At 40.3% G+C, this 12,420-nt stretch overlaps 1 protein-coding gene across 1 annotated transcript; it reads right to left on the bottom strand.

Moving 5' to 3' along the window:
* Positions 1–4,205: 4,205 nt before the first annotated feature.
* On the bottom strand, positions 4,206–7,101 carry LOC117448378 (Fanconi anemia core complex-associated protein 24-like). The gene is made up of 4 exons (XM_034085666.1): positions 6,886–7,101; positions 5,296–5,438; positions 4,958–5,113; positions 4,206–4,668 (listed from the first exon to the last, which is right to left on the bottom strand). Exons 1-4 carry the CDS (start codon positions 6,986–6,988, stop codon positions 4,393–4,395), a joined length of 678 nt encoding a protein of 225 aa, XP_033941557.1. The 5' UTR covers positions 6,989–7,101; the 3' UTR covers positions 4,206–4,392.
* Between the last annotated feature and the right edge of the window lie 5,319 nt (positions 7,102–12,420).

The following is a 12,420-nucleotide window of genomic DNA, read 5'->3' on the forward strand; positions in this document are numbered from 1 at the left end:
CCTGAACATCAGCAGGAGAGGACTCTTTAAAGTAGAGACACTACATGCTGATATACACCTGAACATCAGCAGGAGAGGACTCTTTAAAGTAGAGACACTACATACTGATATTCACCTGAACATCAGCAGGAGAGGACTCTTTAAAGTAGAGACACTACATTAGCTGATTACACATAACTGATCCCCTCCCCCAATCTGATTCATGATGACATGTATAGCCGCATGTCATCATTTCAGCGCTGTGGTTGTCTTGGTGGTGCCCAGGCAAAACAATGTGGGCTTCGTAAATAATTGACAGCCTTCTGGGGAAAACCTTGGTCTGATTAAGAGACGACGGCATTCACCCTACTTTGAAAGGTGGGCAGATCTCATTTTCGGCAAACATCTCAGGCTTTGGTGGACGTAATCCATGACAACACTGGAGTTGAGGACCAGGAGGCAGAGTCGCAGTCTTACCACGCTTCTCTGCCGGCCTCTTCCTTAGGCAGTCATCCATAGGAATCCCGAAACCCAATAATAATACCCAATATTAGCGGCTGTGTGTGTCTGCCAAGGACCAATTTAAGGTAAAAACCTAATAGAGTGTCATACATAATAACCTAATAAAAGTAAATGTAACAACTACTACAGTGCAACAAAACAGGAAGATTAAATGTGGTCTCTTAAACATAAGATCTCTAGCATCTAAAGCAATATTGGTAAATGATTTAATATCAGATTATAATATTGATATATGCTGTCTCACTGAAACTTGGTTGAGACATGAAGAATATGTCAGCATAAATGAGGCCACTCCACCCAGCCATGTCAACACTCATATTGCTCGAGGCACGGGCCGAGGAGGTGGAGTTGCAGCAATCTTTGACTCAAGTTTACTTATCAATACTAAACCAAAATGTAATTATACCTCTTTTGAAAGCCTCGTTTTTAGTCTTACGCATCCGACCTGGAAAACTTTGCAGCCAATCTTATTTGTTACAGTGTATCGTGCACCAGGTCCTTATTCAGAATTCTTATCAGAATTCTCTGAGTTTTTATCAACTTTGGTTCTTAAAACAGACAAAGTAATTATCGTAGGTGACTTTAATATTCATGTTGACGATGATAAAAATAGCCTTACTGTTGCATTTAACTCTATATTAGATTCTGTTGGTTTCTGTCAGAGTGTAAATAAACCAACCCACTGTTATAATCACACTCTCGACCTTGTTCTGACTTATGGTATTGAAATTGAGCAACTATTAGTCGAACCGCATAATCCTGCTTTATCCGACCATTTCTTAGTAACTTTTGAAGTACTGTTACTAGACTACAAAGCATTAGTCAAAAGCTCTTGCAGCAGAAACCTATCTGTTAGTGCTATAGCCACATTTAAGGAAGAGATTCAACCAATACTTAACTCGATAGCATGTCTGCATGTAGGGGAGGAAACTTATACAAAATGTACACCACCCCAAATTGATCATGTTGTTGATAGTGCTATAGATGCGCTGCGAATAAAATTAGACTCTGTTGCTCCTTTGAAAAAGAAGAAAATAAAACAACATAGATTAGCTCCATGGCATAATGCCGAAACCCGCAAAATAAAGCAAAAGTCTAGACAACTTGAAAGGATATGGCGTTCCACTAAACTTGAAGAATCTCGTTTAATTTGGCATATTACTCTCAATGAATATAAGAAAGCACTGCGTAAAGCGAGAGCAGCCTACTACTCTTCATTAATAGATGAGAATAAGAATAATGCAAGATTTCTTTTCAGCACTGTAGCCAGGCTGACAGAGAGCCACAGCTCGATTGAGCCTTCTATTCCCATAGCACTCAGTAGTAATGATTTTATGTGCTTTTTTAACGATAAAATTGTTACTCTTAGAAACAAAATTAATGACCTCTTGCCTTTGACCAGTATAGTGTTATCAACAGCTCCCGGAATCGTAAGTTCTAATATTACACTAGATAGTAAACTAGAATGCTTTTCAGCCATTAACCTTGAACAATTACATTCAATGATTCTCTCTTCTAAACCATCCACGTGCATGTTAGACCCAATTCCAACTAAGCTGTTGAAGGAAGTTTTTCCATTAATTAGCACTTCTTTATTAAATATTATGAATATGTCTTTATTATCAGGCTATGTTCCACAATCATTCAAAGTAGCAGTGATACAACCGCTTCTTAAAAAGCACAACCTCGATCCAGAGGTTTTAGCCAACTATAGACCTATTTCTAATCTTCCGTTCCTCTCAAAAATTCTTGAGAAAGCGGTCGCAAAACAGTTGTGTGATTACTTAAAAAACAATGATTTATTTGAAGATTTTCAGTCTGGCTTTAGAACACATCATAGCACAGAGACAGCTCTGGTTAAAGTCACAAATGATATTCTAATAGCCTCAGACAAGGGACTTGTCTCTATTCTTGTTTTGCTCGATCTTAGTGCTGCATTTGATACTATCGACCATGATATCCTATTGCAAAGACTAGAGCACTTAGTTGGCATACAGGGAACTGCTTTAGGCTGGTTTAGGTCCTATCTATCTGAACGCTCTCAGTTTGTACGTGTTAATGATGAATCTTCCACGCAAACCAAAGTTAGCCATGGAGTGCCACAGGGCTCAGTGCTCGGACCTATTTTGTTCACATTATATATGCTTCCGTTAGGCAATATTATAAGGAATCATTCTGTAAACTTTCATTGTTATGCGGATGATACTCAACTATATTTATCAATCAAGCCTGATGAAATTAATCATCTAAATAAAATTCAAGACTGCCTTAAGGACTTAAAAACGTGGATGACCTTAAACTTTTTGATGTTAAACACGACCAAAACTGAAGTTATTGTACTTGGCCCGAAGAATCTACGAAACAAATTATCTAAAGACATACTAACTATGGATGGCATTAATTTGGCCTCCAGTGAGACTGTAAGGAATCTTGGTGTTATATTTGATCAGGATTTATCCTTTAACGCCCACATAAAATCAATTTCAAGGACCGCCTACTTCCATCTACGTAACATTGCAAAAATCAGGCATATCTTGCCTCAAAACGATGCAGAGAAACTAGTCCATGCATTTGTTACTTCTAGGCTGGATTATTGTAACTCTCTATTATCAGGGAGTACTAAGAAGTCAATCAAGTCGCTTCAGCTGATTCAAAATGCTGCGGCTCGTGTACTAACCAGAGTTAGGAAAAGGGACCACATTACTCCTATTCTGGCTGCCTTACACTGGCTCCCTATAGAACACAGGATAGAATTTAAAATTCTTCTTCTCGCCTACAAAGCCCTTAATGGGCAGGCGCCATCTTACCTTAAAGAACTCATTATACCCTACTGTCCTACTAGGGCATTGCGTTCCAAGAATGCAGGGTTGTTGGTTGTTCCTAGAATCTTTAAAAGTACAATGGGAGCCAGAGCCTTTTCTTATCAAGCTCCACATTTGTGGAATCAGCTTCCAGTTTGTGTTCGGGCGGCAGACACCCTATCCGTTTTTAAGAGTGCGCTTAAGACCTTCCTTTTTGATAAAGCTTATAGTTAGGGCTGATTAGATTCAGCCCCTAGTTTTGCTGATATAGGCTTAGTTTGTCGGGGGACATCTTACTTCTTCCTTCTCTCTGTCTATACCCGTGTACACTCATGTTCCGATTAACCCAGCTTCCCCAAATGTCTTTCTTTTTGGTGTCTATATACGCTGGGATCCGGAGTCATGGATGATCCTGCGGTCCTGTGTCCTGGATCGCGAGCGCTGGATCTTGAGTCGTGGCTGTGGTCCTGGATCATAGGTCCTGGATGGATATCCTCGTGGATTCATCTTCCTATTATACACACATGCATTTCCAAACATTTGGACTACCTATGTTGCAAATGTATTATCTTTTCAATTTACACACGGCATCTATTGCACGTCTGTCCGTCCTGGGAGAGGGATCCCTCCTCTGTTGCTCTCCCTGAGGTTTCTCCCATTTTTCCCTTTAAACTGGGTTTTCTTTGGAAGTTTTTCCTTGTGCGATGTGAGGGTCTAAGGACAGAGGGTGTCGTATTGTCATACTGATATTCTGTACACACTGTGAAGACCACTGAGACAAATGTAACATTTGTGATATTGGGCTATATAAATAAACATTGATTGATTGATTGATTGAACATGAATAGCATGTCCTTACCTACCAGCAGCAGTGGTTTGTGGAAGAAGCTAAACTAGCAGCAGTTGTATCATATTGTTTATTGTGTGATGTTACAATAAAGGAGGGTTCATGTTGAATTATATTGGGGTTAACATGAAGAAAGACCTTTTGAACATGAAAGCCTCGACTGTGACACGCGTCAAAGGAAAGACACGACATACTGATATCCTCCTGAACATGAGCTTCATGTGTCCTGACTAAGCCACACACCTACCAGACCCCGGACTCTGAGAGCTCAGGTCCAGCAGCAGTGGCTTTGTGGAAGAAGCTGTGGATTTGCTGAGCTGCAGCCTGACCCACGACGGGCTCCAGCTCGTGGGGGGCGGCGCTGCAGAGCTGGTGGACGCTGGAGAACTCCTGCAGCAGCGCCAGAGCTTTGACCCCGCCGACCCCGGGGACTCGCTGCACCAGAGCCAGGACCTCTGGGTCCAGCAGCCGAGAGGAACTCCTCCTCCTGAAGGGGTTCTCTCGACCCTCCCCGTGGACCTGGAGACCGTCAGAGCAGGTTGGAAAACACTGAGTGTCCTCTTCCAGCATGAGAGTAGCATGCTACAAAGGTATCCCAACAATCTAACAGAGCTTTATGCTGTTCACACCACGATCTGAGTGTGCCTCTTTAATACTCAAACAGACTTCCAGATGCAGGGTCGATACGGCTAACATTAAAATGTGGCTGTCATGTGTAAATGTGTGTTAGACTGCAAGTGTGTGAGGACCCCAGGTAGGATAGCTAGTGCTGATTGGGATCCTATGAAAGATAAAAGCTATGACTCACGATCTGACTGATGAGCTGCGAGGCCTCGGTTTGCCCGCTGACCGGCAGCAGAGTCAGACCCAGGTCCAACACAACAAACTTCTGCACGGCGGAGAAGTTCTGCTCACTGAGGCGCGTCTTCTCCACCAGCACCAGCTCCTGGAAACGGCTGCTGGTCTGAACAACGGGAGGGACACGTATCACTGTGGTGTGGATCAAGAGTCAGCCCTTAAAGTTCAGGTACAATATATTGATTCATTTCATCATCATCATCATCATCATCATCATCATCATCATCATCATCATATCAGGCAGAACCACACGGAGAAAACACGGCTTTGTGTCCTCGTTAAACTCACATTTCTGTAGCGCACCAGTTTCCTCTTGTAGCTGTTTCCTGCTATGATGTCGCTCTCCGACACGTACAGGATGCAGCTTTTGTTGGGCAGGTGGAAGTCTGCGACACCGAGCTCATCCTCAAACAGGATGTTCACTCCTCCACCTGCAGCAGCAGAAGAAGAAGAGCTTGTGTCTTAGAGCTGCAGCCACGGAACAATTATCTCAACCTTAACCGTTAGGAGTGGTTTTTCAAACTCAATGGTAGAAAATGCAGTTTTCAGTCCATCGAATATGGAGCTGACCTTTTAGTTAGTGGAACTGGTGGAATGTAACAAAATACATTTACTCAAGTACTGCTTTTCAGTAGAAATGTAAGGTACTTGTGATTTCCACATACTTTATTCTTTTACTTCACAAAATGTTTTGGGCAAATGTTGTACTTTTTACTGTTTTCATTTATTTAAGACTTAAGTTAATAGCTACTTTGCAGATTTAGGTTATGAATACAATTTTAATTCCACAAAACAATGATGGTGTATTTGTATAGGTTACCCAGCAGTAAATAAAATAATCAAAATAAACCCTATCTTTACCGGATGCAACATTAAAGTGATGAACACATGACGCATCAATAAATACACTAAAATACAATCCTTTAATACAAAGATGAGCCGCACATAATGGGTACTTTTAGTACTTAAAGTATATTTTAGTACTTTTACTGTACTTGAGAGCAAATGTAATTGAAGGACTTTTACTTGACGATTTCTACTTTTACTTAAGTAACTATCTGAGTACTTCTTCCACCACCGCCAAGTAGCAGGTAAAGTTGAAGGCTCATTCAGGAGGGGCTTGGACTGGGAGCTGTAGGGTCGCCGGTTCAAGTCCCTGAACAGACTTAGAGTATGGACTGCTACTTGGAGAGGTCCCAGTTCACCTCCTGCCCTGCCATGGTGCCCTTGAGCAAGGCACCAGACCAGACAACCCCCCACTCCCATTGCTCCCCGGGCGCTGTACAATAGCTGCCCACTGCTCCTAGTACTAGGATGGGTTAAAAGCAGAGTCACATGTCACTGTGTGTGCTGTGTGCTCTGCATGTGTGACCATTAAAGAGGGTTTCATCCCTCCCAATATATATATTAAAACAAATAATTAAATCTTTAATTTGCATAATGACACACATCTAATTAAACGAAATGATTTTAAGGAGGCCAAACACATTAAAAATGACTCTAATCACCAATCAATTATAACATAGTTTCTTTTAACTAGACATATTGAACATAATTGAATCCGGCATTAACACCAATAACAAGCATCGCTTCATTCCCATGTAACATTTAGATTTAGATTGATTGTTATGGTTACATGTTGTGGACGTTTTAAATTGACGACATGTGAGCGGAATAGATGAGTGGAAGTATTTGACTGATTGATTGTGAATTATCATTTTCTACGCCTTGTTTTTGTCTGCATTTTATTGAAATGTACATTAAAACAGCGATTTTTTTAACGGGGTTTGGCACACGTATGTAACGACCCAGACGTGAGCGTGATAACACGGTTGGAATTGGGCCGTTAATGTAATACACGGTAAATAAACTCATTACCCTTTAAGCTTTGAATAAGGGACGAATTCCTCCATTTCTCGCTGGTTATAACATGTCCGTAAGGAGGGACCGCATTCAGCAGAGAAGGCGCTTTGCTCTCCATTAAATCACAACTGTTAATACAATATAATATATATATAGAGAGAGAGTATTGAAACTGTATCCATGGAGACGAGTTAGCTGACCGACATGTCTGTTTTGTTGCCTCCAAAACATCAAAATGTCTTCTTCGTCTGTAGTTCAGTCAGTAGTGCGGCAGACGGCTCATCATCGCCCCCTGCAGGACAACTCAGATGTCTTTTTGATCATTCTGACCATTCACATTTATTTTTTAAGAAATTTCAGACTTTTCTGATTTATTTATTTTATTCTGACTTGTCCGATTATTATTTTTAATTTAATTTTTCTGAATTTTGGGGAGATTCAGATATTTTTCATAACCCTGACTTTTTTTTGGAGAATTTTAACTATTTTATTTGAGACTTTTTGTGAGAATTCTGACTTTTTTCCATCATTCAGATTTCTTTTTTAGAATTTCCCCTTATTTTAGAATTTGATTTTTTTGGACAATTCTGAGTTTTTTCTCAGAATTCCACCTTTATTGAGAATTCTTTTTTTTTTAAATGAGAAATCTGACAATTTGTTATCTTAATTCTTAATGTTGAGTTTGTGGGTATACGTGTTTAACACATTTGAATTTCGAATACATAAATTCATATTTAATATTCTATACCGCTAGAAAAATGAATTCATGCTGGGTTATGCTTATTTTTAGGCACACTCTCAGCTGGGTAAAATATTAACAAATAGCCCAGGCAAATAATAAGAATAGGCAAGGCAAGGCAAGTTTATTTATATAGCACTTTTCTGTACGCGACAATTCAAAGTGCTTAAATTAAAATACTTTTTAGGAATAAATAAATTAAAAACACATTATACAATTTTACAACAGACATTACAAAGCAAAGATAATAAAATAATAAAAATAAACACCACAGGTAAACAATACATGTTTAAAAGGCATACTGTAGTTCGAATATGAGCATCTCAATTAAAAGCAGCCAAAGAGATATGTTTTTAGTCTCGATTTAAAAATAGCGTTTCTGCGGACGTGCATGATTTGGGTGGTTTGTTCCAGAGTGTCAGGGCATAATAGCTAAATGCTGCCTCTCCATGTTTTGTTTTTACTCTCGGAGCCGATAGCAGACCCGTCCCAGAAGACCTGAGGCACCTTGATGGCTCGTAATTATGCAGGAGTTCAACAATATACTTTGGTCCTAAACCATGTAATGATTTAAAAACTAACAATACTAGTACTTTAAAATCAATTCTTTGGCCGGGTTTCTAATCTGCTTAAATACTTTTGTTTACTCAGAGGTTACAAAACCGTCAAATTGTAATATGAAATGTTTTAGGAAGAATAATATGTTTAAGTGAGAATGAATTTAACTTCTGTTAGACAGCTATTATACTGAATACATATTTACTGTGAATGTTTGCAACAATGTATGACATATGGCTGTCTAACAGAAGTTAAATCATTTTCTGACTTATTCTGACAATGTACTTAATCCCAAATAAAAGAACCCAATAAAAAGAGTTGTTATATAATAGTGAAGTCACGTTGTAATAACAATAAGTCATCTCTCTCTCGAGTTTTCTTTTTGTGTTTTGCCAAAAGCCACTGTGTCAAGTGTCCTACTTGAGTTGCCGTATGTAGTTGTCAAATATGGCGGACCATCTCGCACATGCGCACTGCAGATAGGGCAGGGCGGCATATCGGGCATTGACAACCACACCTGCAGAAGCTCTGAAACAGGTACGTTTTACCGGTTGAATAAGATGGAACTCAAACGAACGTGAAACATGTAAAACAAAACCTGTTTAAATCAGCCCTTGTCGAATTTGCCTTCGATTGGGAGCACTTTTTTAAAATTGTTTTAGTTATCGGTGAACTAATGCTAGCCCACGTTAGCTAAAGTAAGCACGTGTTAGCCGACATGTGCTTCTCGCTCTTGGGTGCAAAATGTCGACCTTAGCTATTCATTCTTATTTTGATGTTAGTAAACACGTTGCCAGCTTAGTGAACCCGGAAATGTCGAGTACCCCAAAAGTTTAATGATAGAAATGTGTAGTAGGGTCCCTAGCACATAGAAAGTGCCGGATGCTAACCGGCATGTTGGGCAATTAGCACAAGTTGCATGAATTAGCATATAGCCCAAAATAGTCAAACATAATAATAACTTGGCCGATTTGGACATTTTAGGAGTGGTTTTCGGGGTTATTGAGGATGCTGAATCCATTTTCAGGACCCAAAAGGTCAGTTTTAACTATAAAGTGGCGATATTTGTATTCTCTGTGGGCTGATTTTGACTACCATGAGTAGTGTTGCAACCATTGGAAATGGAGAGAACAAGATGAAAAGTATTACCGCTACTGTGGACACATTTTCAAATAAGGATAAGATGAGTTGTACTTTAATGATCCCAAATTGGGACGTTTTTTGCGTTGCAGCAGCATAACAAATGAACAAAGGCAATCTGACCAATCCAAATTATCCAGAGTCCCCTAAATCTGACAAATAGACCCAAAATGGATCAAAATCAGCCCATCGAGAGTACAAATTGGCAGCTTTCTGGTTAAAAATGTAATTTCTGATCCTGGAAATGTCAGAAATGGACTCCGCTTCCTCAATAACCCCCTAACCCACTTCAAAATTGTCCAATTCGGTGAAGCCATTTTTTACATTACATTGCATTTAGCTGACGCTTTTATCCAAAGCGACTTACAATAAGTACATTCGACCAGGAAGACACAACCTTGAAGAAAACCGAATCATATAAGAACATCAGGTTTCAAAGAGCCAATCGTTTCAAGTGCTACTCAACTGGTTTTAGATAAGCCAGTCCTTTATTAGTATATAAGTGCTCTGTTAGCAGTTCTTTGTTAGTCATTCTATCGCTCGAAGTGGAGTCGAAAGAGATGAGTTTTCAGTCTGCGCCGGAAGGTGTGTAAGCTTTCTGCTGTCCTGATTTCAATGGGGAGCTCATTCCACCATTTTGGAGCCAGGATAGCAAACCCACGTGTTTTTGCTGATGGGAACTTGGGTCCCCCTCGCAGCGAGGGTGCAGCGAGCCGTTTGGCTGATGCAGAGCGAAGTGCACGTGCTGGGGTGTACGGTTTAACCATGTCCTGGATGTAGGAAGGGCCAGATCCATTCGCAGCATGGTACGCAAGTACCAGTGTCTTGAAGTGGATTCTAGCAGTTACCGGAAGCCAGTGGAGGGAGCGGAGGAGCGGCGTGGTGTGGGAACATTTTGGAAGGTTGAAGACCAGACGAGCCGCTGCATTCTGAATGAGGTGCAGAGGTCGGATGGCACATGCAGGTAGACCAGCCAGGAGGGAGTTGCAGTAGTCTAGGCGTGAGGTGACGAGAACCTGGACCAGAACCTGCGTCGATTTCTGGGTCAGCTGGTCAGCATTTATAAACTATTGCCCCCTTAGGCTATAATGTTAGTTAATGCTAATCAATTAACACAACTCATGATAATTGTGCAAATTGCTCTACATATGCAGGTTAACATCTGGAAGTTTCTATGTGCTGTGGACCCGTCCCGTACTACACTGTTTCACGAACAAGTAAGAAGAAATATTAATGTTAATTTATTAGGGCTGTCAGTCGATTAAAATATTTAATCGCATGATTGTCCATAGTTAATCGCGATTAATCGCACATTTTTTATCTGTTCTAAATGTACCTTAGATGAATATTTTTAAAGTTTTTAATACTCTTATCAACATATGAGTGGACAAATATTCTTTATGCTAATGTTTATTATCATTTGAACAATGACAAATATTCTCGTGAATATTAAACACAACAATTATTTTCTTTTTTTACATACTTTTTCCGAAATAAGGTCCCATGGCGCTCCCCGAGGGACTTCGCCTCGCCATAATGCTGAATCATCATGTTAACCACATAGCTATCATCTGCCTCAAACAGTCCTGATGCTCTTCCAGGTCATCACACATCCTGTCATGTTCACAGCTACAGTTGATACCTTTGTTAGCATGCTACTCTCATATTGGACGAGGACACTCAGTATTTTCCAAACGGAAAACAATCATATTAACGTCTCCTATATTTCTCCTTGTCCTCAGTTTGTTCCCAGTGATCCCAGGAGGAGTGGGATCCTGGTGCACTCCTTCCTCCCAGTGCAGCCCTGCAGCAGCCTGGACGACGCCCCCATCACAGACTCTCTCCGCTGGGTAAAATATAACGTGCTCTTACTTTAGTTTCAGGCTGTTTGTACTTACATACAACACAGATAGTCCAAATGCTAGAAAAAGCACAACAAATGTAATTTGATAATTGGAGAGAGGGGCTTCGGGTCCTGCGTTGGTCTCAAGTCAATGTAATCACTGATACACGGCGCCATTCAACACATATGGGCTTTAAAGGTGTCCTGTCATGCAAAATGCACTTTTGTACCACAAGGTGGTTCCCACATCTCCAAAAACGGGGGGACAACAGAGCTGATCCAGATTTGCTGCCGATATGACGTAACATCTGAAATGTGGACCCACGGGCCAATCAGAGACATTGCTATCAGAAACAATGAGCGACGTGGTTTGTACGTAATATGGTCTTTGTTTACATTAGCATCGCTAACACTCAGAGCTAACCTGTACTGGAGAGCATGTGTGTGAAGAAGCAGGAAGTAAAAAGAAACTCATCTTGTGGTATAACCGGAAAAAGAGTTTGAGCTTCAGACTGTTTCAGAAATAATCCTTGATGTGGTTTGGAACATGATGGGGAGTTTAATCACGGCAGCATTTAGCTGAGATTGGGGAGAATTTTCTTGCATTCATTATGTTTTTAAAGCTACTGACCCAGAATCAGCTCTTTGGGCTGAAACAGAGGGGATTATGGGTAATGCTGCAATGATCTGTTTGGTGTTTCAGCCAATCAGAGACAGGCTCTGGATACATCTGAGACCTGTGATATGTTGATGGAAAACAGTGTAATCGGGGACCTTTAAGAAAAGATGGAACTTTATTTATCTCCTCTGGAAATCCAGGCGTTTATGGCAGCAACAGGGTCAGAGTTAAAAACAGGATTCACACAAGGTAAACAAAGAGACAATAGAATACAAATTAAAATAATAATACAACACAAATAAAGTGATAATGTAGCTATTGAAACAAGATATCACGGTAAAAAGTTGAGCATTTGAATGAACATGAATATATTTACATAAGTGTGCGGGTGTGAGTGCAAAGTCTTCACAATTCTTTACTCAAGGGTTATTTTTTATGGAACAGAACACCAACAATGAAACGCATGATCCCGTACTAGTTTCAAAAAGCAGGAATAATCCTCAAATGCCATCTGAACTCTGAATGAGCTGATTGTAATCTGCTGTAAAACACGAACAATAATGCAGGAGTGAGTCTGTTTCAAAGGCATTTTTCTTTTAGTTCGGTTGGGTGATATAAACAGAACTAGGGATGTCCCGATCACCTTTTTTT

Source organism: Pseudochaenichthys georgianus, chromosome 6 (assembly GCF_902827115.2).
Source record: "Pseudochaenichthys georgianus chromosome 6, fPseGeo1.2, whole genome shotgun sequence".
NCBI lineage: Eukaryota > Metazoa > Chordata > Actinopteri > Perciformes > Channichthyidae > Pseudochaenichthys > Pseudochaenichthys georgianus.